The sequence below is a fragment of the Strix uralensis genome, chromosome 1 (genome assembly GCF_047716275.1).
Source record: "Strix uralensis isolate ZFMK-TIS-50842 chromosome 1, bStrUra1, whole genome shotgun sequence".
Taxonomy (NCBI): Eukaryota; Metazoa; Chordata; class Aves; order Strigiformes; family Strigidae; genus Strix; species Strix uralensis.
This window is the reverse complement of record NC_133972.1, coordinates 116,898,538-116,926,114: the sequence shown is the minus strand read 5'-3', so window position 1 is coordinate 116,926,114 and position 27,577 is coordinate 116,898,538. Positions and strand designations below refer to the sequence as shown.

The following is a 27,577-nucleotide window of genomic DNA, read 5'->3' as shown; positions in this document are numbered from 1 at the left end:
TTTGTTCAGAAAAGTACTGATTTTATTGACTCAAACTGTATTTACACGACACGTTCATATGTTCAATATCTTACAGAACTCTGTAAAAAACTGACTAATAAAACCGCAGGAGCCAAACTGAGTTTCAGACCTAAAGACACTGAACCATGAGAACATTTTAAGATATTTAAGTGGGTGTCCAGTTTCACTGTCAACTTACATGGCAGTTCTCTGTAGACAAATTCTTTTCTAAAATCAAAATGAAAGGTGGAAGGGAAAAAGGTCAGATGAAACAGCTAACAGTTTTGCAAAGCTAGTACTTTGTAAGACCAGACTTTTGGCTAAGCATTCAACAATGCATTTTGTACAATTCTTTTTTGGAAACAGGTCACATACAGGTATACTTTAGAGGAATAATCAAAAAAACCTTTAATTTTTGTAAGCTTGCATACATTTTTAAAAAGAAAGAGACCAGTGCCACAAAGTTTGTGCATGAATCTGACATGTTTGAAAGTTTGAGAGGCTCAGTTCTGGCATTCCACTGCAGCTCAAATCCAATGTATGCTTCTTCAGTTGACAAATGAAAGATGATCATCTTTTACCAGTGAACTGATGACATCACATATGTAAACTGGGAGCAGAATATCCTTATCACAAGAGATCACTCTTCCACCCATCCCTAATACAGTTTGGTTGAATAAATACTTTTTTGTTTTGAAGTACAAACTAGGTGAGTTTGCTTCTCTTCCAGAGTGCAAGTCAACATCACCACACACTTTGCAGTTAAAATGGCATCCCTCCTTTGATCTGCCTAGCAACCTGTTCATCTGTGGTCTCTTCTTTCTCTTTTTCACGCTCTTTGTTCCAGTCTTTAAGGCCTTCTGGTAGTGAAGTATCCTCATCCAAACTTCCTGTGCCTTCAACAAATTCTTCATAAGTAGACTTTTCTGCAAATGGTCTTGGGCCAAGCAAGTCTAGCATATCACTTTTATCAAGCACTTCCTTCTCCAGTAGTCGTAGGGCAACCTGGAACGGCAGTAAGTTATGTCACACATACAAAATACCTAAGTTGACTCTCTTCTTTGGAAGAATTTAAGGCAGTTTGTGACCAAATTCAGCACTGACTAATTCAATAAAAAACCAGGTTACTCAGAGTTCACTTAACACATGATTTTTCTCCCCTGTGAGCATTTAGGTTGCAAAAACACCATTCTTTAAATCCCACTTTTAAGATTTGGCAAAGTGTCCTCCCTATGGGCCACTGTTACTGTTATTGTTGCTTCAGAACAGCAGTCTTCTGCCACTGCCAAAGGCTCCTGATGCAAGACATTAAGCTATAGATGAAAACAAGTGTTCCTTTCCTATTAAACCAGATGGTTCAATAGGGTTGATGTTACGTTACAAGCTGAAGGGCACCATAAAATAAGAATGCGTACAATACTGTACAAGTGTAGTTTGGAACCTTCTTGGGTCAGTGAGCAGATTGTTCAGCACAAACCATATGCAGTGATCTTTTTTGGGATGGTGACCTGCTGCAACACCATTTACTGAATCCATACAAACTTGTCTTCTTGTCAGTAAACCTATCAGATGCCTATCCCAGAAAATTATCCTTTTGCTATATCAGGCTTTCTAGTGTGGAGGAAGAAAATATGCACAAGGGTAAGCTCAGCTGCAGTGAGGCAGGTCACAAGCAGCCAGGGGGAAGGGAAGGAAGATGGCAGGAAGATTCTTTTTATTTGAAGTTCAAAAGGAATTCAGAGAAAGGAAGTTATATGTGCTTCCCTTCTTAGAGAGCTTCTTCTAGCCTAATGAATTGAAATCCTGGTATTTTGTGTTTGGGTTTTTTAAGTTTCATACTTGTCTAATACATCTACTAAAGCCTACTTTAGTAGACAGACTCTTCCCTCCAAATGAATATTGACCATGTAAGGGAGTAGGGATGTTAAATCACATTCATGAGAACCTCAGAGGTGTTCCAACACAAAAGGAGATTTCTATTTACTTATATAAGTCTTGTGACATACTCTCAAGATTACATCAAATAGTTTTTGAGCAATTTTCCTCATATAGTCACTGTTTTTAATCTATTCAGTTCAGATTCTGGCTTACCAGCTGGAACTTGGCAGCTAAAAATACTATAATGCTCACCTTCTCCACTTCTGCTTTCTTCTCTGTCAGAAGACTTAACGTCCTGTCATAAGCAATGTTAATTAGCGACCGTACTTCTTCATCTATCAATCTGGCAGTTGCCTCACTGTAAGGTTTCTCTAATACCATGTCTCCTTGACGAGGGAGATCAAAGGATATCTGTCCTACTTTTTCATTCATACCAAATTGAACAATCTGAAGAAAAAAAAGAAAAAAGAAAAAAAAAATCAAACAAAAGGAGAAATAGCAAGGTTTTAGGTGTGTTAATGTAAAATACGGTAACCAAAACTGACAGGAGGAAGTAATTTTGCTATGACCCGATCTTTTCCTCTAAAACCAACTCTCCCCTGAAAACTCAAGTCTACCTAAAGTACCTTAGCTGACTTTCACTTATTTCTTTTTAATGATTAAATTCAAGGACACAAATACCACCATTTAAAAGGTGGTTACTCGTGATGTACATAATGCTTTGCTGTTTAATTACCAAGATATTACAGAAAAACTCTTCAGTCTTCATTAAGCAGTAAAACTCTTTTCCTTTACCAGAAATAAGTGTTTTTCCAAATTCAAAATGCTTCCAAAGTCTAGCATATTCCACTCACCCATACAGATAAGTTAACTTAAGTATTAGAGGGTCTTGAAGACTTTGTCCTGTCATATGCAAAAATCATATGATATACTTCATCCCAAGACACTGCCCTACAAAGGTGAAAATTATTTTTATCTTGCTTGACTCATTACTGAGTATTGACTCCTCTGGTAGCCAAATATGGATGTTTTAAGTTGCATTTTACTCCAGCAGAGGCAGAATTAAGTTCAAACTACTATTTACGTATTCACTCCATGGCTACTATCAGTTTGATGGTTACTAAAGCAGCACTTCTCCACTTGGTCTTGCAAGATCAATACAGGTATGACAAAGAATATTTAGAATTCAGAGAGATCTCAGCATTAGAACCAAGCATCTTAACCTGATTCCTTAAGAAAAGTTCAATACTTTTATTTAAGCCCCCAGTTCTCTCTGGAGACAGTATGTCTGGTTAATGTGAACAGAAGTCTATACTTAAACATTTTTTAATTTAAAATTGAACAAGAGTCACTGAAGATCCCATAAAATTAACATTAACAGGATTCCATTACACATTTTCTTCCACAGCTGGGGCAACAAGAAGCACACTAGAGACCTGGAAGTAGGTGTGGTTTGGGGGGTAAGTGTTGTTCAGGGGAAGAGAAGCATATTCTAAATTGTCTCTCTTGCTCACCTGGTGAGTGTCTTACAAAATAAGATCTTTTGTGCTGATGCAGGAAATGGAATAACACATCCGTGTGTAGCACCTAGCTACAGTGAAGTGAGTCATTACCTTGATAAGATTTCAAATTACTCATCTGCACTAGTTAATAGGATATAAACACAAACTAATGCCTAATTGACAGCAAACAGTGCTTAAATAGAAGGTTTTCGGGATATAGTTACACATGTGAATCCGAAGTGGGTCTTCAAACTGGGCAACTGTAAAAGTAGGATCAGATTATAAAATTTGTGCACTGAATTCCATTTTAGAAGTACACAATTTCCACACGTATTTGAATCCAACTGCAGCATGTATGTTCTTGTGGGCAGATGTAGGGTAGTAATCAAAGCCTAATGCATTAATTCCTGTTTTAAGACTGTAATAAAATGCTTGAGTCATCAGCATCTCTGTACAACAACAGCATAATGTTTATTTATATAATATTTTTTGAAACTAGGCTTTTGAGGGACATACCTGATGACATTGCATCATTTCAAAATGTTAGTTTTCAAAGTGGTAGGTAGTAGATAAAGAAAGCTGTAAGAATCTCACTTAGGCACATACCTGAGCATATGCACTCTGGGTCACCTTCTTTAAGTCATCTTGGGCACCAGTTGTAATTCTTCCAAAGAAGATCTGCTCAGATACACGTCCTCCCAGAGTCATGCACATTCTGTCAAGTAGCTGCTCTTTGGTATAAAGATACTGTTCTTTGGGTAAATACTGAGCGTAACCCAGTCCTTTACCACGAGGGATAATAGATACCTAGAATCAAAATTAACAGAATGCTACAACTAAATAGCATTGAAAAACATAAAGCATTCTTCAGTTTGACTTAATTTTTTAATACCACAACCTACACCATACTCACCCTTGAAGTTTTAATTCAGACATTATTTCCATTTACAGTTTTGCCCTCATTGTGATTTATCCTTAAAAGCCCTGGCTAGCTCTAGATTGGGATAACAACTACTAGAATATCTGGAAAAGAAAGGTAAGACCACTGTCATATCTTTTCCAAGGACTGTATGGTATTTTAAAAGTCTTTAAAAGAATTGTGGATTTTCATTAAGAGTTATGTATTGGGCTTTAAGTATTCTGTAACAGACATAACATTTCTCCATCTTAAGTATTCTGAATAGTTGGAGGAGTTTCCATGTTTACTAACATCCTCCCTTCCAGCAGTAAATTGTACAAGATGAATTTTAAGCTCAAAAGTCAGACGAGATTAAGAACACAGCCATGCAAAACTATGAATATTAAAGCAAATCTGGGAGGTTGGGTTGCTTTTTTCTTTATCTTCACTTGTCAAGATGTGCATCCATAAACCAAATTAAAACTAAAATCAGCCTCTAGATGATAATTTTTTATAGTTATATTTCGGAAGAGGCATTTACCTGCATAACCTGGTAAGATTAACTTAAAACACTGATCTGTGCTAAAAGTCTCAGAGAAAAAGCAGCTGTCAAGGCAGGCAGACTCATGAGAAGATCAGGTCCCTTTCACTTAGCTGTTACAAGGTTTGTACTATAAATTGCAAAGCCAGAAACAGATAAGAAAGCTACAAGTGAACCAAAGTAGTACTCTAAAATTTACACACAGTATCTTTTGCGAGATTACATATTTTAATACCCTCTCAACATTGGGAGGTGGGGTGGGGGGTATGAAGAAAAGAAAAAGATGCTGTCCATGCTACTATTGAATTACTAGCTGAAATTAGTTTCCTTTACCTTTAAGAGTGGGTCAGCATGTTCCAAAAACCATCCTGCAACTGCATGCCCTGCCTCATGATATGCTACTGTCTTTTTCTCCTCTGGTTGCAGTACTTGAGTTTTCTTTTCCAAACCTTTATAAAATAAATTTTATTAATAGTTTCAGATATACCTTTCTCCAGTAAAATCCCTTATATTTCCTTTAGAAAGATGGTGAGCAATACTTAGATGCCATGTATACAATCTATTGAAGTTTCAAAATAAAAAGCAAAACAAAACCAAAACTTGTAAGTTTTAGAATTTTGTATCTTCTAGGTTTTACTGTAACCTTTGTCCTTGATTAGATTGTCTAGTTTCCAATTCTAAGTTCTTAAGAATGTTCAAACATTTAAATAAAACATCTGTACTTTAAAATCAAATAGTTTTTTAGACTATTCCAGGCTAACAGCAGTTAAAAGCATTGCTAAATCCAAACAGCTAATTCTCTTGTTATTTTGAAGAAACTAGAAAAGCGTCCTGATGAAGTTTCTCTCTCTACCCCTTTCTCCATTACAGGTCAGCAATATAAACAGGGTGCTTTTCTAAATCTTAAGTGTGTTTATGAGAGAAAAAAAAAAATACAACCTTGAAGAACACGAGAAAGATTCAAAGTGTGGCTTTATCTATATAAAAAAAGGAAGTAATCTGTCATATTACAATTTTTGAGGAATGACTGATGTGATTCACCTACCTCCAATAACTCTTTCAATTGCTTGCTCAAAATGCTTTTGGTTTATAGCATCTGAGAGATGCCTTGCAGCAATTAAAGCAGCTTCATTACAAACATTAGCAATATCAGCACCTAAAAGCAGAGAAGGCATGAATTACTGATAGTTTTAAACAATTTTCTCTCAGTCTAGCATAACATAACCTTATCTAGAATTAGATTTCTATAGATTCTTATGGAGATTGAAAATTAAAGGTAATGTTCTCTGAAATAGTTCATTATACATAGCATAATTGTTTAAGATATATTTAAATACATGTACTACGGTTATAGGCTTTAGGATTCTTCTCTTAGGTAGACATCTACCAAATAGATTTTATCACCACTGAAGCACCTGTTTGATATATCCTATCTTCCATAAGTTTTCTGTGTGCAACAGACTATACTTAGACTAGTATACATTTAGCAGAATACATCTCCTACATATGGATCCAGTATAGCTCAGACCTTGATGAATCTCTAGAGGATAGCCTTTGAAATTACTGGCTTCAAGCCATCCACTTCTTGTTAACATTATTTACAGTAATGCTACTGAGATAATTTAGTTTAAACATCATCACTGCAATTGCTAGAAATGTTGACAATCAGACCTCAGAAAACCAGTATTATATGTAGCATAAAAACAGTGAAGGATTCAACTACTGGTCAACACAGATTTAAAATGGATTAAACTACAAGCCAGTAATCAAAGTTCTCACATCCATTCCTAATTCAACACAAGGTTACAGTACATTTTCCAGGGAGAAGTTTTTATATCCAGAGACAGAAATTCCCCTACAGAACGTGCACACAAACTCCACAAAAGCCAGGTCTTCTCTGGTAGTGTTCCAAGAAATCAAACAACGTATTAAAAGGAAGAATACACACACAAGTGATAGCAATGAGAAATCTCTGGATTGCTTTTGCTGAAGACAGAAGAAACTGCCGTTTGGTGTCACCCTCACTAATGCAGACAAAACTTAACACCCTCAGAAATCTCCTACTTGGTCAAACAGGCAAGGAGAATTTCACACTCTAACAGTAAATAAAATAAGAGTGTTATCCAGAAGATCAGGTGCAAGAAAACCAAAAGTTGTAGGGAAATAAAATATCTACAGCTTATACAGTAAATGCAGAAGCACAGCAGCATTAGGAGTCACTTACCAGAAAAACCAGGTGTTAGTGATGCAAGTTTTCTTGCTAGGTTATCTTTATTTAAAACGGTGTCTAATTTCAGAGGTCTAAGGTGAACTTTGAAAATAGATGCTCTTCCTTTTATATCTGGGGGTCCTTTAAGATTAAAGAGTACATTTTTAACTTTTCACATATGTATATATTCCAACCGAACATGTGCAAGGAAGTTGCATGTGTATACAGCTGCAGTGATTTCAGTAGTATTCTGCAAACGCAGAAGCGTACCGCAATGCAGATAAAAAAAACTTACCAATGTAAATCTGTCTGTCAAAGCGTCCTGGCCTCATTAGAGCAGGGTCTAAAATGTCTGGCCTGTTAGTACCTGCCAAAATTACTACATTTGTGGTTGTATTAAATCCTGTTGAAGAAATGTAATAAAATCTGTGTAAATATAGTTTCTATGAAAAAAATAGAAATAAAAAGGCTGTTGCTTTACAGGGCCACATAAGAACTGACAGTGATGACAAATGATCTTAAAGCTGAAAATACTTCAGTTTGTTAGAGTATTGTCCAGCTTTTTATAACAAGCAAAAACATGGCTTTGGCCTCTGCTTTGTGAAGTAGTATATCAAATCCTGCTTTATCTTCAAAATGCAATAATAGATTAACTGCTCAGGAAATTGCAGAACGAGCATGGCTAGCTGGTGGGGTTTTTTTGTTTGGTGGTTTTTTTTATTATTATTATTTTTTCAGACTGGTCTCATGCAAAGAATTTTTTTCTTGTGTATTCTACTGACGAAAGTTCTCCGATGCAGAATGATGGTTCTTTTTTCTGAGCAAATTTAGCAAAACATCAGGCTGCAGCAAAGTGCGTCACCATTCTTCATTTTAGGAAGCAAGGAAACACACTCAATTTATATTTAAGCTAGAACCCAACTCTTAGTTAACAGGTTAATTAATCAATAAGTGTATTAGTTCTTTCCCTCATACTTGCTATTATAATGTAATATTAGAAGTTAAATACTTACCATCCATTTCTACTAGAAGCTGATTGAGTGTGTTCTCTTGTTCACTTTGTCCTCCAAAGTTGCCCCTTCCTCTCTTCCTTCCTACTGCATCTATTTCATCAATGAAGAGAATGCACGGGGCATTTTTACGGGCAAGAGCAAATAAGTCTCTAACCTTAACAGGAGAACAGAATATGTATCAGAGTGGTTTGTAATTGTTCAGAGTTGGGGGGTGGGTAGGAGGGGAAGAGGTACATCAGTAACAGTATCACTATAATTGAGTATGATTGTTAGTAAGTATTCTAAAGCCTCCAGCCAGCTCTCAAGGTGATGGTAAATTACACTGTAGCTGCCGCTCAGCAAGAATCCCTAATGTGGAGGCCCCTGGTTGACAAATCCTTTATCAATCCATAAATTCAGAACATTAAACAACTTAAAAGACTTAAGAAATAATAACTTTTTCTGAAATAACTGAAATTATCTTCAACTTCAGCTGTAAAAGCCTCCAAACTTCTGAGATTTAAAGCAGGATTTCTCTTTTAAACTCTTCTTTAATGCACAGTATTACAGCAGAACTGGAATGTAAATGGGCATGCTACCATACAGTAGTTGTTCATACCAAAGAAATAAAATCTTTTTAAGTTTTTCTGCAGTTAGAACAGGGTGATGTAGCTCCTACAGTGAACTTAAGGATTACTTACAAGTGCTTACCATTGTACTCTAACAATATGCTTTTATAAATATTAACTCTTAGCCTTCCTGTCTCTCTCCATTACATGGGCTAGAAAAACTGAATTCACCTCTAAAATATTAATTGGGAAGGTAAATTAACTTCTAGAAGTCTGGAAAAACGGCTAAGACCTAAGTAAATAGCAGAAATTTTTTAGGGGGCTTTGGGTAAGTGAAGATACTACTTATCAAATTCTACTGCAGTAGTTACAGCACATGTGATTGGCCTTAAGATGCAACATTCTAAGTTACTCTGCTTGCAAATATCTCTGAAGGACCTCATTAAAACCTGTTCAGCGAGGTAACAGATCTACAACTGAGAAATCAAACGGGAGCAAACAGGAAATGAAAAACTATGGAAGAATTTTGACCTAAGTGGGAGTTACCTGCAGCTCAGAGCTTTACTACTTTGTATGTTAATGATGCAATTAGAGAAGGCTTCTCTGATAACAAACAACATACAGCAGATGTTAAGAGATGTGAATTTTAGATAGTACACTATTATAGAAAGTCACTCTGATTTGTAAATTTGAAAATTTGAGAATTTGAAAAAAGTACAATGAATAAATCATGAAGGAACATGATAAACAAGGAAAAGGTGTCAGATGCTCAAAGTAAACAATCTTTTGATTGGAAAGAGACAGAGATCCAGAAATATACAACTGTTTTTTAGAAGGAACAGAACTAAAATATTATCGTAACACATACACACTAAAAAAAAAAGGAACAAAGGCTGTGTAAGCAGTTTTAATTCTAGCATATCCTAATTTACAAATAATCAGTTTAACTTCATTAACAACTGTGCTGTTTACTAAATTCATAGGAAATTAAACTAAAACATTCTCATGTTGTTTACTACAGGCATCAGAAGTTACCGACTGTGTTGGAACCTTGATTCATAGCCAAAGCAGCAACTGTTATGTCAACAGATTTCACTCGGTAGTAAAAACTGATAATCATCTGCATAGACCAGCAGAGAAAGGTTAAGTCACTTTGCTTTGGGGCATTTCAGGTACGTAATGACAACTAATGACAATTTAGTTTCTGAGTACCATTATAATCTCAGGATATTTAATACTTCCCAGAGAATACAGAACAGTTACTTTTCTTACTGTTTCTTGGATAACTCCCTTCTACACTGCATGCTCCCTTTTTCAAGTCCCACTCATCTTATGTATGTAATCACTATCTCCATACTATCTCCTCTGGTTTTCAGTCAACTTTTTTCAGTCACCATCCAAGTTTTTTTACCCTGTTACCTGTTTCTCCATCTATTTCCCCACTCTCTATCTATTCCGTCTCCCCTCCATAGCAGTGTCTTTTGCTGACTGCCTTACATATTTCCAGTCTCTCTCTGCATCCTCATTAGAGCATTTAATTTTGTGAACAGCTCCTGTTGTTCTCAGTTCCAAGCTTTGTGCCTACCTACTTGTGTCCCCCCCTCCCCTTCCCTTTTCTCTTTTCAGGAGACCCAAAATTACCTGGCTTCCCTTATATGTTTCCCACCTATATTACTGGAAGAAGTCCAGCAAAAGACCATCGAAAGAGACCTAGGTTTGCAAGAGACACATGCATGCACAGCTGTGACAGACTAAGGACCAAATCTTGGAAAGTTTATCTCTAACACACCTAGACATGTGAAAATTGCCGTTTTTCAGGGCTTTACAGAACTCTGTCAAAATGAGTTTTCCTGTGAATTTTCACAGAACATAAAATTGTATGTACCTGGTAAGAAACCTTCCCTGTCAAATTTCAAATTCAAATCAAGACCCTAAAGCATTTCCATTTCATGCTAGCAGAATTAGTTTTTAAACATGAGTAAAAACCACAGTATGCCTCAAGTCTGTTCACAGAATTTGCAGCAAACAAATATTAGTTTTCCAGAAGTGTGTCACCTTGCAGTATACTTTTTAAGGCTTAAGACAAGATGGTTGGAGTTTGGTGAAGGTACAAGCTGTTGGAAATGGAGTATAAATTTTGGACATTATGTGAAAACATTTTTTGTGTTACCCACCTCATTTGTAAAATATTATCAGTAACTTGTTTACAGAATATCAGCAGATTTAAGTGTCCTTCCTTCCTAAACAGGAGAGGATAGATTTAAAACTGAATGTTTGAAATGTAGTTGTAATAAAAAAAACAGCTAAAGGAAAATGGATGCACTGGAGCAGAGCTAACTCCTTCCACCTATTATGTTTTTAATTAGCTATTTTAAGAGAGGTAAGGCAAAAGAGCACAAAAAATGTTAGACAGGTAAATTTGCTTATTTAAGTCACCTAATCTCCAGAAATCAATCATTAGCTCCATGACCCTCGGACTTCTATTTCAACCAGAAGCTCATTTGTGTGTCCCAGACAACTATTTATATCTAAGAGTTTGACACCACAAGGAGAACAAAGTTCTTCAAAGAAATAGGATCTATTTAGAGCAGGAAGAGACATTCCCATAGCAGTAGTCAAATAAGCTACATATTTCTGACCCAGCTAGTAAATTTACTTCAGAGCAGAGCTTGGAGAGTTCAGTTTGGTTTCTTAAGGTTCTGCAAAGAGGTAAACCCTTAAGGTCCTGATGGCTTGCAAGCAGATACTGAACTACACTAATTCCTTTTATGAAAAGTATATCTATGATTCTTGTGTTTAGACAAGCATCTGACATCCCTTGTAAGTAATCCGCATAGATGAAAGAACTTCAGCTATAATCAAGCCATTTGTCTCCCAAACTTGACAAAGTCCTTTCAACAATCAATACTGAAACAAAAGAGTAAGGCCAAAAGACTTACTCGAGCTGGACCCACACCAACAAACATCTCTAAGAACTCCGAGCCGTTGACTGTGATAAATGGTACATTAGCTTCCCCAGCTGTAGCTTTAGCTAGAAGCGTTTTTCCAGTACCTGGAGGACCTGTCAGAATTGCCCCCTGCAAGAGAAACGGGTATATTTTTCTCATAAAAAACCATAATATAAGCCTATGAAATATCTTAGTTAAAAGATCTACATATTATGATGTTGAGTCCACTGGCTCTTCTTCCACCACAGTCAAAATTGTGCAAGTAAACAAACTGAAGATTCATCTCTGATTTAAACCAGCAGAAGTTAAAAAAATATAAATTAGCTACAACATTGCCATACTGTCTTAGGTTTACAGGAACAATGTTTTCTTTGACTGACATTAAAAAAAAAGATACCTCATGTGGACTCCCATGACAACATAGCGAAACAATGATTCTGTAACAGTTATCTACGACAATGATGGTACACATGCGTGCTGTATATCATTTCTGTCCCGTGTGAACAGATGAAGTGTTCCATGAGGCAAATCTTCTGGCACCACAGTTATACTGTTGGCACTTAATGCCTATTTTTTTTTTTCTGGCTGTAGTAAGATAGATGCTGGAAAGCACAGCATATGTAAACATTCCTAGTCCAATTTAGAATATTGAGGACTGACAAAGGACTAAAGTCTTTATCTGCTAAGTCAGCATTTCCTTACTTTTGGAATTTTTGCTCCCAGATCCTCATATTGTTTTGGATTTTTCAGAAAGTTAACAAACTCCATTATCTCTAATTTGGCCTCCTCACAGCCAGCTACATCTTTGAATTTAACATCTATTTCATCCTTGAGGACTTTGGCTGTGGTTTCACCCACGCTGAAGAGTCCACCCATTCCGCGCCCTGCTCGACCTAAGCCTGCAGGACCTCTTCTTAATGTGTACAGTAAAGAACCAATAATCAGGATTGTAGGCAGCAGACTCAGGAGAAATGATCTGTGGAGAAAAAATGAACAAAGGAGAAAACCACATATATTACAAAAATCCATTACTGCATATAACATGTACAAAACGTTGGTTCCATCATAAGCAACCTTGAACAAATTCAGGACAAATATTTATTAACATTTTGTCATACTCTATGTTTACATTTTTGCCAGTTGTTCAGATTGGGAAAGAACCAAAATAAATTTGAGAACAATAAAACCAGATTCTGAATTACTGAAGTCAAACAGGACAAAAAGACTCTTATAACTATAATTAAAAGAAGAGTTGGAATTAATTTTTCATTGCCCACCCTCCTTCCCTCATGACTCTAGGAAAATGTAAATTAATAATCTTAGAGGTTAACACATTTCTACTGTTGATGTTTAACAAGCAACAGTTTTGGGGTCTGTTTAGTTGTTTTTTGTTTGTTTTTAAACCAAACACATCAAGTGACATTGATGAGTTTTACAGAGGAAAAACTGCATTATCTAGTAAATCTTCTGTGCCCTTCAAAGGTAAACTCACAGGACTAGTTTATGCAAATGGTTATATTATCAAAATAAGTTGTATTAGGTAGCATATAATTGGTGTATGCTACAACTTCAGGCAAAAACTTTCCTCCAAAATGTAATCTTGCTCTTATTCCCTTAGGTCTTTCTCCATTTTCCTTCAGTGTCTCCAACTCCCTTTCTGATAGCTGTAAGTTTTTGGTTTGTTGGATTTCTTGGGGTTTTTTTCTAAAATTTTTTTTTTTTGGTTACTCATTGCCTTCACTGTCTGTCCTCCAGCTTTCTAACATAGCTCTGTACAGGCCAAAAATCCTAATACTAACACGGTTGTCATTATCACAGTATCTGAGCACTGCACAGATTTTTCTGTGGCAAGACCTTCAAGAAACAACTCACAGGAAGTTCTGTCAACACTCAGCAAAAACAAAATGCTGAAAAGAAGAGCTACAATATGTGAGCACAGGATTTCCAGGCTTTACTGATATCCCACATTTCTGACATGAAGAGGAAAAGGATGTTCCCTATCCTATGGTATTCAGCAGATTCCGATCCAACAGGGAACAGCAGTACTCTGATCACATAAGCTGCTGAGCCTTCCCATTTCCTGTGGCAGTTCTGGGGCAGAGCAAGAAGTTACAGGCAATGTGTTCTATGGAGAACAGACACAGAGGAAGGCAGGGCCAGAGAGACTGTGGTCAGAAAGAGGGGTTCGGCAAGTAAGAGATTTGTGCAAGGTTGACGAAGACATAGGAACTGACATACTTTTCCCAGTCTGTGGCAATGAGCCTCAGGCTGACATGCAGCCTCTTCACACAAGCACTGCACTGCCCTGTCCTCATTTTTTTCTAGATTTGTTTAAATAAGGGCTTAACAGATTTATTTATGGACCATCCTTAGGAGCATGCCCCATTAGAAACAGAGAAATGAGGCAGAGACAGTGTGAAGAACGATAGGGAACAGAAAATCTCTATCTGAAGTCACAGGACGGTCCAGAGTTAAGGCTACCATTTTTCTTATTGCCACTAAGACAAACAGGCAGCAGCAACTTGGTAAAACACACTGCAGAAATAAAAAAAACCTTTCCCCTCCATCCTCAAAAACTGGAACACATACCACAGTATCAAGAATGAAAACACAAGAGAGGCAGCAACTGAGCCTTTTTCATTAGTAATACAAGCTACTACACCCAAAGTTGAATCTCCTGACGAGATAAAACCTGTTTCACAGACACCAGCAGGAGTCATTTTCAAACTGCTGACTTGGATCAAAAAGAAATCAGTTCATGGGATAAAAGACTACAATCAGTCTTCTAAGCCATTCAGAAAACCACATCTAGCCTCATCTAAAGCCCAGGTCAATAAAACTCAGCTACATAAGACTAATACAAAGAATACAAATCTAGTATTGGAGCCATTATTCCCTACTGGGGAAGTAACAGTGCCGTAAATCCAATGTCAGTACTATTATTTTTCTTAACCAATTTAGAGATTAAAAGCATGATGCACCTTCCAGCTCCTGATAACAGGCAGGATTTACTTAATCACCAATTTCTTGCCTTTTTGCAAGGCCACAGAATTTGACTTCTGCTGAATTTATAGGCAGAAATTGGTGTCTGTCAGAGTATCTCAGTCAATATGCTCTAGTTCTATGCCATATTTCATCTGTCCAAAAATCTGCATGAGTGCCATCTGTGGACCTTTACAGCTGTGCCTGGCTGACTTGTGCTCTAGTCACTTGGAGGAAGAGCTTAAAGAAGGAAGGACTAATTGTAAACAAACATTTATGTAATAAGCAGCTAAATTTAGGGTAAGAGGATATGGATTTCTACATAGACAAAGTACTGAACAGCTCCTCTTACAGTTAACATTCAAAAATAAAACCAAGATAATTGTTATTCTGATAATACTGCCACCTAGTGAAGCATAAGGTGCATGTCTTACAACTCTACTTTTCTACTGTAAAGACAACCATTTTTATCAAGAGACTTTAAAGCAACATCTTACCCATCACTCTCTGTTGAGTAGACTACAGGCAATCTGTTCTCCACTTCTATTCCCAGATCTTGCTGCACAGTTTCAAGATTCCGTTCAAAAGTGTCCACACTACCAATATTAAACCAGACGTACTGCTATAAAAAAAAGTAGAGATCACCACAAAGTGCCCTATCTTATTCCAGCTTCATTCATTACAAGCCAACTTCTTCTAACACACACAAGAAATTCTCAGAACAGATTCAGACCAAAACAGAGTTTTAACTTGCCTCGTAAAAATGCATCTAATAAATCTAAGGCCTACCAACCTGACTATACTGTACCTGTCATTGCTTCTACAGAAATCACACACCAAATAGTTTGGGGGCACATTAAATAGACTGAAATCCTGGCATTTTCTCCAGGAACAAATGGACGGAGAGTAGGTAAACAGATCTTTAGGAAGGAGCTATGCAGTCAGAATAATACAGAGCACTGAACCAGCAAACACAGCAGCCATACAACTTACTGTTTCACTTGAAGGCCTCAGCTTTTCTAGTTAAGAAAGGCAGTTCTCTACTTTTGGAGTCCATGCTAGCTTTACAGTTAGCTATCTTCACAAAAGACAGCATGAACTTATATCATACACCAGGAAAAAAAATTCCAGACATTACTTTCAAACAGTGTTGAGATCTGTTTTTTCAAGAAAATCTTCCTTTTTGCACCATGACCTGCCTATCTGACTTGCCCCTACTTATCCTAATACTGAAAAAAAGAAAAAAAGAAAGTAGTCCTAAGTATTAACTGATTGAGAAACTAAGGCAACTGGTGGTATGTGGGCCAAAGAGTAGGTGTATAAATAAGTCACACTGAAACCCACTGATGAAGTAATTGCTGCAGATTTCACTTTACCCCAGAGGGACTTACAGACCTTGTTTCAGAAAGTCAGTTAAAAAAACTCTACCACCCAGGAAGAGGTAACCTAACAAACCTTCTCTTCTGTTTTTGAAATAACTGGCTAAAAGCAGTCTGGAACAGAAAAGATCCACAAGTATGTATGGTTAAGTCTGGGGTTTTCTTGAGCAGATAGAAAATAGCAGTTAGAAATACAGAACCTTCAGTAATTTCTCACGCTTCCTGTTTGTGTATTTGTAGTAAGAACACGATGCTGGAAAGGAACTACTTGCCATAGCTTTAAGATATCTATGGCCAAACAATTAATACAGTAAAGAAAAAACACAATGTAGGACAATGTAACAGTAAGGCAGAAAATATGTTTGGGGTTAAGAAATTTTTAATGATTCAGACCAAGTTTTCTGCATCAAACTTCACCTACAAAGATTGCTTTGTTGTTTCTAATGACTCACGTATACATGTATTAAAAGCGTTTACCCATTCATGAGGAGCCTTTCCTGAAACAAAGATCACTCTAACAAAGCGCTTGTTCACCACTTCAAGTCTGTCCACCTGCAGGAGGAAAGAACAAAACTTGTGATCTGTTAGAGCGTACAGTCACTGCACTTCCATCACAGCTGAGAGCTACACATACCAAGTATGAACCTGTTCTGTTTTCCAGTAAGGAGAATAAAGTTCATGCTGTGGATCAGGATGGTTCCACAATCTACAGTTTGCCGTTAGGAGTGGCATGAAGAATCATGTATGTAATCAGTAAGCAAAGAATACTGGCACATTAAAATTTAGATTGAAGGATGGCTTCATACCCTTTTTCAAGGAAAAAACCCAATGCACACCTCAGCTCAAGTCACAGGTACAGTGAAATAGTTAAACAATACTTAACTATTTCAATGGTCAAACACTAAAAGCAACAGACCACACCACTCCAAGCTCTTGTAGCAGCTTCCAAAACAAAACAAACCAAGGAGAATGAGGGAAAACTTAACTTTGCTCTTGATGTTTTCCATCATACAAAAGACTTCATGTGCTACCATATTAAACACAATAACATCAATTTATAAAAAAGAATTTAGTTGAGGTAACAGATACCATATAAACTAAATTCAAGAATTGAGCTGCAGGTTTGCAGATATGTATTAAGCCTTTTTTTTTTATAGCAGTAGTCTCAAAGGGTTAGTTTCTTGAATTTGGCAGGGTCTCTTAAGAAGGCAACTAAAGTTTCTTTCCAGAAAATAACTGGTTTCAGCATCTTTACAGAATTTAAAACTAGCAATGGTTCTACAAGTTGAGCCTGAACTGTATACAGGCTAGTGCACTTGTTTCCCTGAACTCACTAAATGTGGCCATTTCTGTCAGAATTGAAGCAAAACATGAGTTGAGAAGCCACTCTAGATCTCGCCTGACTTCATGCAAAACTACCTGAACATCTCTGTTTTGAAAAGCACGTAACCCCAGTAATGTGGATTTCTTCTCCCCATTAACTGGCCACCACTATGGCAACCAACAGCATTTAATAGCTACATATTTAGCTTATCTGAATAGCCAGACTACATCTTACAAAGGCCTAAGAGACTTGGTTTTGTGCAATAACCCGCTTTCATAATGCTTCTCTGCAATAAGGGTTCAAGCTTCGTTCACTGTAACAGCTAAACTAATCTTTTTACTTTGCGAGTGTCTTACTGCTTCACGACAAATATAATCAGTAAGGTTTTTTCACAAGATGTACACATAACTGTCAATTAAGAACAGGACTGTAAGACACAGTCTAGGCAAAAGGGGAGAAGCATACAAAGAAGCTCTGCATAGATCATTAAGACAAAGAAAGGTAGGAAACAACCTGGTTAGCACTTTACTGAAGTAACGGAGGGGTAGAAAGCATGCTGTTAACACAAAATCCCAGGTCTGAAACCCAGAGGAGGAAGCAAGCCAATGCTTTCCTAACCTGCAGGCAAAGCTACAAAAAGGGAGGTAACAGAGCCAAGAACTAGTGGCTCCTGAAGTGGAAAAGGCCTGTGTATGACACTTGATCTCCTGAACTTCAGGGCATCACCAAGCTTTCCAAGTGCAGAAAGCTGCCAAGTTCTACAGAGAGATAGGACACCGATGATAAAATTGATTGCTCCAGTAGTAACTCCAGGTAGGAAGAAAAGAAGAAATAAGAGAGGAGAAAACAAATAAAAGAGGCTATTTTCCAACACAGTTATGCCAATTTACTGTCCTTGGAAGGTATTCTTCAATTCCCCACCCTCACCTTTCTGTTCACACTGCTGCTCCTCAAATTCCCTGAGGAACTGATTTAAGGCATGAAACAAGCAGGACAGTGGGGTGGGCTCATGGAAGTGTTTAAGGTTAGAAGTAACTTTCTTCTGAGGGCAGCCTGCGTGTCTGCTTAAGCCACTAGGTCAGCTTACCTGTACTATAAGACCATATGCCGACAGACTGTGGTTGCGCTGACTCTTCAAACTAGCATCAACACGAGCTATCCAACAACAAAGTTCTGTCCTGAGCTGCCCATTCCCTCTCCTCTCGAGCTGACATAAATCTTCATACAGCCATCCAGAACATCAGATCAAGGAACTGATTAAGATGAAAGCTGATCCCCTTCTCCCTCAAAAGTTCCTCTTGAGCCAGTTCTTGCTCCACAGATACATGAATACAAGCGTAAGCGGGGAGGCAGAAATGAGCATCTTCAGCACACTGATTTTCCATTTCGATTCCCCTCACTACTCACCAGTCCTTTAGAAAGGTAGTTATTGACAAAGTCTTTCCAGGTGATTTCTCTCCCAGGGACCCTGAAGAAGAAGTAATATACAACCATCGTCCAGAAAAATGAACTTCCTACTACGTACATCCGAAACTCCCTGACATCCCAGGGAATGTCACCCTAGGAAATGGACAAAAAAGGGTTTTAGAGTCTGTAATACAGTAAAGACATAACAAACAGGCTCTAGTATCTATTTGTGGCTTCTATTCCCTGCCTTCAAGGTTACCAGAGAATGGCAAACAAAGCTGTATTTTGTTATACGAACACTTCAGTAACTTCTGAGAAATTAAAACATTAGTAGAAAAATATTTTAAGTGTTTTACAAATAGTAATTGAACAGTTTTGATCTATGAACTACTTACACAAAAAAAATATTTTGCCATCTGTTATATGACCTTTCTCTCTTCATTCTACAACAATTTTACCTGCCTTCTAGGACTACATGCAAGACCTACAAAACTAAAGAAAAAAAAAAACAAACTACAAAACAAAACACGAAAGACCCAGGAATGAAGAAAAAAGATTATGCTCACTAAGTAAAAGCAGAAAAATGTATTCTTTATATTCTTGTACTGCCAGATGCTATCATCTTTGTGCTACAGCTAATGACAATAAACATAAATATAAATTTATGTAAGTATTCCATTAAGGTCAGAACAGCTAATAGTAAACTACATTTAACTAGCACTATGTGGTCAGCAAGTTCTACAAATTGACATTCTGAAACAAAATACGAATCCTTTAAAGGTGTGAGGCCCCAATATAGGCATACTAACTACTAGCAACCATATTCATATAGCTTAAAACTCCATTAATGTTCCTGAACCAGAGCTAGATGCCTCTGAAGGTATACACAAAACAGTTATTCATGAAAAGCACTGAGTGGGGAGCCACCTAGGGCCAGTTACTATGAAACACTAGGCACAGGAGGCTTAAGGAGGATTTAGGCAATCAGAATATGGCCCTAAAAAGCAAAAAACATGCAAGGTTATTTCAGGGGGACAAGACAGTTAGTATCATAAAGACATTTTAAAGTCAAGACCTTCTGTAATCTGGTCCACCAGTTAGTTTCTTCTTTCTTGCCACCTTTTTTCCCACCACTGCCACCTCCTCCACTACTAGTCCCACTAGGCTGTCGGGCACTAGCTTGCTTTGCTTCTAAAAAATAAAACATAACAAAAATATATCTTACACCAATCTCACACTATTTTTTATTAATTTTAAAATTAACAAGTTATTCTGAAAAATGAACTAGTTTGCAATGCTACAATAATTAGAGGCTGTGAGAAAACAGATACATAGTCCATTAACTGGCAGAGACACATCTATCTGATACAGTTATGATCAAAAGAAAAGTCCATTAATTGTGTAAGTGATGACACTTGGGCATCAAGAACTGAAAAATGTCCCAAATATAAAAGAAACCTGTTAATGGAGACTGCGCAAAACTTACTTCTACTGCACTAAGCCAAGACACGTGCAAGATTATTCTAAGCATTTTGTTGGGAGTTGGGGGGGGGGGGGATTGGTGGGGTTTTTCATTGGGTTTGCAGGGGGTGGTGCAGAAGGATTGGTTTTTGGTGTTTAAAAAAACCCAAACCCCACCACAAGCTCTACATAACATCTCCTTCTCCCATAATTCACCCCTCCAGTCATACTATGGTCCTCTTAAGGCTCAGGGTCTATCGATATCACCAGTTGACATCCTTTTTAATATTCCAGAGACAAGCACAGCAGAGTAGCAGCCAACTACAGCTGAGAAGTTCATCTTAATCATTCTTCTACTCATCCAACTCACCAGGTGCCTGCACAACGTAGCATAATGTCATATGTCAACACAGTCAAGAGGGCGAGATGGAGCACAATGCTAACACACTCCTTCCAACTCTAGCTCCTTCAAGAGCTTGGCAGTTTGGACATCTAGGCATGACACTAGATTTCACCATTCAAGGCCTAGATGAAGGAAAACTGCTGCTCCTGTTAGTGCTCTCATAAGAGACTCAGAGTTGCTGCTTCTCCTTGGAAGGTGTGTTATATAGGTTTTTGCTACAACAGAGTGGCTGTTATTGCTAATAATCTCCAGGTTCAGCCCCCTCCTTGTAAAGGTAAGGCTCCTTCTAGCACTGCCACTACTAACTGTTCTTTCAAGCACCAGGCTACATGGTTGGTCCTGGCTAAAGAGCTGGTTCTGGATCCTCACCCTGAATGACAATTCTGGTTATTCCATACAACAAAACAGGTATTTTAGCTTGCTCTAGGAAAAGCTGAGAACTATACACAGAGAATCTCTGAATGCATGACTAATGTCAACTAATAGGAAACAGTAAAACAAGAACTTAAGGACAGCATTTCAAAAGAAGCATAAGAGAAAATAAATATTATTCCAAAAGATATACATGATATGAAAGCAAATTAGCATTTAATAAAAATATATCAATTCGCACTTATAAACTAATCTGGTACAGAAAAAAAAACAAAAACCCAAACCCACAATGTTATGATAAAAATCTAGTCTAATGACTACACATTCCACAAAAAGAACTGAAATCAAGCAGCATTTTGTACCTTTTGTTTCTCCAGTTGTACCTTTAGTTCCATTATGTTTCTTCCCATTCGGAAAATATTTTTCAAATCCTATTAAGAAAGAGTTAAAAAAGCTCAATTGTTTTTTAGTTTACAATTCTGTCATTACACTTCAGTTGTCACAAGCTAAATGTATACAAACGCAAAGAAGCTAAGCAACATATAGACTGCAAAAAGGTTTTGTTCTTGTCTTTTTGTTAAGGAGCTCTACCAGGTTTCCACAAATAAATCTACTACTGTTGACAAGAAAATATCAAGTGTATTTCATTATCTAAAGTAAAGCTATCCTTTAAACCAGAGCTAGACAAACTTAGTTCAACAGAAAATTGCATTGCATAGCACGAAGTTGAGCAAACTGCAGTCATTCTTTAATAGCTCCTAAAAATCCCATAGAGCAATGTTCCATCTCAAGATTAATGGTTGGTTAGTACAAGAACTTACTTCCCCACAGACAATAAACCTAAATGGCACACAAGTGCAGCCCTCAGCAAGGAATGCAATCTGCTTCACTTCACTGATCAAAGTTATAATCACCTTTGGGAGGCTGAGAGAAAAGTCTTCTGCAAGCAGCAATTACACTTGCCAAGACAGTGCTTCTGTCAGTAGTAACTCCAGCGGTAACTTTTTCACGGAGCTGAAAGATGAAAAATAAACATAAAGCAACAAGAAGGTGCCACAATATACTTCAAGCTCTCTAGTAGTCCTGAACTGCAACAAGTAAGATATTACTTTACAACAGGCTTCACAGTAACTGCTGTGGACCAGAGTGTAAGACAACAATGGAAAAGGAAAGGTCAACCAAATGGATAATTTCTACAGCAAGGAAATTTTTATTCTATTTGTTAAGAGCAGAGTGCCGTCTTATATACAAACATAACATTCTTTACTAAAAGTGAAAAATCAAGCAGGAAACACTACAAGCTATGAACATTAAACACCTACACACTGATCCTATGGGAAGTATTTCAAAACACCAGCTGAACGACGCTTAAGTGCAACACTAACTGTGATTGTACAAGCATGATCCACACAGTACTGAATTATGTTTCATTAAAAAACTTCAACTTTTTCTAAATAGTTAAGAATTTATAACTTCTGAATACGAAAGTTCTGCTTGAATCCAAAAAACCATGGAAGTGGCAGACGCTTACGTTCAGCTAAGAAACCAACACAGAGGACGAATGCCAGTTCAAAAAGCAGACCTAAACCCCTATGTATGTAAAGATCCAGTTATAAAAACAACAAACCCAAGTCTATCACACCTTGTTCTAAGACTAATTGTTTACTGTTATTTGCGATTTAAGTGCAATGAAGGAAATACAAATATTTAAATATACTAATTCTTAAAACTTTTGGTATCATAACTGAATACTTAAAAAGAGTAAACTGCAACTTTATTAGAGAAATCAAACCCCCTTTCTTCAAGAAGGACATTTTTTAGATAAAATCCCAACTCATCCCCTTTCCTAGCTTTTCCAGCCCACAGACTGACTTTCTGCCTCCATTCCCTTCTGCCTCACAGAGGTGGTCAGTCTCCTGTTCTTTTTGATTAGAAATTATTTACCTTAAGAGCCAGAGAAATAGTAAAAACAAAAAAACACTCCAAAAAAACCCCAGAAAACAACAGGTGCTGGAAACATGACTCAACGTATCCATGTAAGACAGGAAACGCCCATCTAGGACTAACACCTCTAGGACTACATTTGTGAAGGAAAGCTCAAGGTTAGCATCCCCATAGCAATTTTGTTATAATTCAAGTTAGAATGGTTGTAGACAAAACCTGGTTTTGCATATTAAATAAACGTGTAGGATACTAGATTACACGCTAAGACTACCCTAGGAATGTTGACATATCATTAATTGAATTCTAACTCTCCTGAAGTCTAGGAGCTTCCCCCTCCACCCCTCATTAAATGATGAAATACATCAGACTTATTCCGAGCAGACATCTAGTTCCACCTGCTGGAACTAAGAGGAATACCAAAACATTCTTGCTTGCTTTTGCTGTAGACTGAGCTGAGAATTCTTAGGCTGCTTGATCCAGCCATTATTTTGTGTCACTGCATGTCTTCGAATAAAGTCTGATACTGAAAAACCAAGAGGATATTTTACTGATCACGAAAAGCATGTGCAGTGCAGACAGTCTGTAGAGCAGCTAAAGAATAGCTACTAGGTCCAATACGCTATAACCTCCAACATGAGCAACTGCATCTGCACTCCTAGAAGAAGTTTTAAGACAAGTGGGATGCATCTGTGTGGGCAATAAAGAGAGCTTGCCACAGACCAACCCACCTGCAGTTTGAATACAAGCAGGTAGTGAATATTGCAGCAACAGAAGAAACTCAAACCTATGTCCAGTAATATTGGCTTCTCTTCTATCTCACTGGTCTCCTACAAGACCAAAAAATTTATTCTGCAAGCTCAGATTACTTTTTATTTGTAAAGAGACAGGAATATTCAGAAACTTTTACTCCAACTGAAATAAAGCAACTGTTCACGTTTAAAGGAAAAGTTTGAGTAAGCCAAATTCAATTGCCTGGCTCAGCTAGACTAGCATGGCTTATTACAGAATTAAGTTATAGTTTAATCAGGTTGGACGGGGGGCAGCAGGGGCGGGGAAGAGGGAGGGAAGAAGGGAGGGAAGGAGAGTGGAAGGAGAGTGAAGGGTAAGCAGATAGAGCTTTGGGGCAGACCTGAATAATAGAACTGGTTTGTTGCTGAATTGTCTCTACAGATCCTAAATTCCATGAATAAATACATAGTCACCTATCAAGTTAATCTGCAGAGAGCTGAGTGTTTTAAAGTTGTTTTGTGAGAAAAGGGAACAACTGATTTCATAGCACATTCAGTAAATCACATGACTGAGTCTGGAAGGCATGCTTTTATGCTACCGATAGGTCTAGGTGACTCAATCTACTGAAACACACAGTTTCCTTCCACCATAGCATTCCACAAATGCAAAAATTGTTATAACCGCGCTACACTGGTAACAACTGCTTAGGCTGTGTTTGGTTGGGGGTTTTTTTGTCTCTGTAAATCATCAGCATGAAAACTGATCATATTGATCCTGATACGGGACCTGTTCTGGGTTGGCTGGCAATGGGAATGCCAGAACAAGCTTAGCTAAGCACACCAACTGCCTAAGCAGAGGGAAAGCAAACAAAGCACATTTTGACTAGATGCTGTTTAGGGCTATCTACCAGGAAACTCTGCCCAGCTTCTCTCAATCAGAGACGAAAGAACTGTCACAGCATATAAAGCAAAAAACCCCTATCTAATATTTTTTTTCAGGCAAACCTTGTGACACCTTCCTAAAAATCAAGACTATTTTTAATAGAAGTTCAAGATAAGCAAAGTACACAAAGGTCAGTTTTACAGTTAAAATAACCCAGAAAATGTTACTACTCTGGAGAGTAATGTAAATCCAGTATCTGTGACACTGAACAAGTGCCTTTTCCACAATTCCAATATTAAATAAGTAATTTTAAATAAGCAGAACTACTGATTTTACAAAAACTTTGTAACCTTACTCAATTTTTTAAGAACTGAGACTACACAAAGCAAGAACAGAAAATCCACTTGCCCAGCTATGTAAGCAAAAGACCAAGAACCCATTAATTCTAGAAAGTTACAAGTTTACATCTTTATCCATAAACAAGTTCCAAATCAGATAATTAAGACTTTTGAGTTAATTTTATTTTGTTTAACAGTCACCAAAATATTATGTAAGGGCATGCTGGGGGGGGGGGGGGGGGGGGGGGGACACAGAAAGCTGGTAAAGAAATCTAACTTAATGCAAGTTACTTTTTAAAAAAAAAAAATCAAAAAAGTAATGGCTTTTATGAAAACAATGTTCCTTGGTTTGCTACCTATACACACCCTCAGATGCTAGGATGACTACAAAGTTTCCTTCATAGTTCCTATGTTCCATTCCAAACAAGAACTCATTAAATTTTATTGACAGAAACAAGAATTAGCTTCCTGACAGATTAGCAGTGCTGCTGACAGCATTTCATTCATTGTTGTAACGATGTTCAGCTCTGACCAAACAAAAACACACACTCAACATTAAAAACAAAACACATATTTAAATTTAGGACTAAGTTACTAACATCCTTATGTGTATTCATCTCACAGTTGTCACTACCCTAGTGATAACCTTCATACCTACAAAGGTGCAATTATTCTCCACTATACGCTACAGAAAAATGAAGCGATCTGCCCAAGATGCCGTTGAAAGATTCAGGAATTAAAGCATCTCCCCTTTGCCAAGCAGCAGCATAGGCCTGTCATTTGATATGGTAGGGCTGACAACAAGTGTAATACACATAATAGCTGACAGTCTGACCAGTGGCTCTCAACCTGCGGTCCATGGGCGCCTGGGGGGGCACGATGTCATCACAGGGGGTCTGCAAAGGCTCAAAGCAGGGATGGAGAACGTCCAGCCAGGAAACATTTGGTCTGGCCCACGGCAAGCACTGAGCCTCCTTTTCCCACAGCCCCCTCCCCTCAATGCTCTTCTCATACTCAAGCCCCCCTACCTCCACACCTGCCCTGACACGCTAGTATGTATTTGGTGCTAGTCTGGTTGGTGGGACCCGCTTTAACTAGGTGGTTTTTCTCTTAAAGACGTTTTCTTAACCCAACAGCCCTCTTTAGGGCCACAACGGGGCTGAAGTCTGTTCCTCCAAGTGGTGGCCCTGGACCCATAAACAAAAATAAACAGTGACTGAACACAGACAAACAAGGGGGGAGGTGAGAAGAATTGTAAAAACTTTTCATCAAATTTTAATGTAAAAATTAGCATCAAATTCGGAATTAGCACATTAAAATACCATAAAATGGGCCATTTGAGCAAGAAGAGTGCCAATGCTTTTATTTTAAATTCATATGGAATCATTGCAATAAAGGTATTATAATAGGTGTGCATTAACAGATTAACTTATTTCCCCTTCTCTCCAAATTTGAGGACCCTTCAGGAGAAAATGGAAATAAATATTTGATGCAGTCCAGTGCTTTAAATCTTGAATTAAGTCTTGGTCCGCAGCCACAAAAGGCATTTCAAGGGGGTCCGTGGTGAAGGGAAGTTTGAGAACCCATTTTACTAAGAACAAACTCTAATCCATTTTACTAAGAACAGACACCCAGCCACGACGATTTATCAATTAGTACTAGAATGGCGGGTTCAAACCCAAACCACTACTGCAATCCCAGAATGCAAACCACCTCTTTTTCAGCACGTTACCGTTGCACTCACTGACAACCCAAACCCCCAAACGAATGGCTCAGCACAGACACTATGTGGGGACAGACACAAACCCACCTACCGCCAACCATCAGCCGGAAAAAGCAAAGGAGGCAACTTCTGAGTGAGGTGGCACACATCACTTGAAAGCCCGCCGGGAACCCGGCAATACCGACCAGCAGCTCTCAGGAGCCGCTTCATCCTACTCCAGGAAAGCCTCTCTCGTTCGGCCGCTCCTGCAGCCGCCGAGGCCCACAGTGCCCGGGGCTGCTCCAGCACGGAGCCCGGCTGCCGCTGCCGGGCCAGGAGGCGCCGCGCTCACGCCCATCCACCGGCTCTCGCTCTCTACCGCCCGGAAGGGCGGGTACCGAGCGGGCAAGGAGCCGCCGCCACCGAAGGAGATGAAGACGAGCCGGAGAAGGCCGCGGGGAGCAGCGAGGAGCCTTCGGCCCCGGGCAGCGGGGCCTCTCCCCCCCACCTCACCCCGGGGTCCCCAGCACCTCACCACGGCAACCGAGACCCTCCCCCCTCCCCTCCCTTACGGCCAACGGGCGGGGGAGCGGCCGGCTGGGCCCGCGCCCCGCCCCTCACCTGCGCCAGGCAGGGCCTTGCCCCCAGCGGGCCCCGCCCGCAGAGCAGCTGCTGCAGCAGGACCCCGGGGAGCCCCCGGCGCCGGCAGCTTCCCCGCGCCAGCAGCAGGTAACGGTGCGCCATGGCCCAAGCGGCCGCCTCGGCCCCACCGTGTCCGCCGCCGCTGCCGTGGGCCCACCCACAACGTCTGACCTCATCACGCCATCACGTTCACGTCCTCTACGTCCGAAGGACCCCGCCTAGCCCCGCCCCCTCTTGGAGACCCCGCCCCTTAGCGGCGGCCCAACGTCACGCCAACCGTCTGGGTTTGGCTGGCCCCGCCCCGGGCTGAGGGCGGTGGCTGTTACGGCGGGCGGCGGCTCGGAACGGGAGGGGAGGTGGGGCTGGGCCGGGCCGGGCCGGCGTCTCTGCTGAGTGAAGGCCGGCGGGTGGCGCGGCGGGGCCCAGCCCGGCCCGGGCGGCGCCGCTAGGGAGGGCGGGCTTCCCCGCTGCCGCG

General features: G+C 39.0%; 1 protein-coding gene across 3 annotated transcripts; it reads right to left on the bottom strand.

Moving 5' to 3' along the window:
• AFG3L2 (AFG3 like matrix AAA peptidase subunit 2) lies at positions 1–27,255 on the bottom strand. 3 transcript variants are annotated; one of them, XM_074878029.1, is made up of 17 exons: positions 27,082–27,255; positions 21,780–21,879; positions 21,228–21,296; positions 19,705–19,820; positions 18,630–18,782; positions 16,376–16,450; positions 15,017–15,141; positions 12,240–12,513; positions 11,529–11,666; positions 8,042–8,195; positions 7,324–7,431; positions 7,044–7,169; positions 5,865–5,975; positions 5,153–5,268; positions 3,987–4,187; positions 2,131–2,325; positions 1–1,005 (listed from the first exon to the last, which is right to left on the bottom strand). In XM_074878029.1, exons 1-17 carry the CDS (start codon positions 27,202–27,204, stop codon positions 763–765), a joined length of 2,427 nt encoding a protein of 808 aa, XP_074734130.1. In that variant the 5' UTR covers positions 27,205–27,255; the 3' UTR covers positions 1–762. The 3 variants fall into 3 exon arrangements, with proteins under 3 accessions (XP_074734130.1, XP_074734139.1, XP_074734148.1); XM_074878038.1 differs by having other exon boundaries at positions 15,017–15,138; XM_074878047.1 differs by lacking the exons at positions 21,228–21,296; positions 21,780–21,879; positions 27,082–27,255 and adding an exon at positions 20,461–20,506.
• Between the last annotated feature and the right edge of the window lie 322 nt (positions 27,256–27,577).

Coding starts and splice junctions, on each gene's coding strand:
- AFG3L2 (XM_074878029.1), bottom strand. CDS start 27,204: ATGGCGCACCGTTACCTGCTGCTGGCGCGGGGAAGCTGCCGGCGCCGG. Junction 18,783..19,704: donor GGTGGACCAGATTACAGAAG/GTCTTGACTTTA, acceptor TCCATTTCCTAG/GGTGACATTCCCTGGGATGT. Junction 1,006..2,130: donor AGAAAGCAGAAGTGGAGAAG/GTGAGCATTATA, acceptor CTGCCGTTCCAG/GTTGCCCTACGACTACTGGA.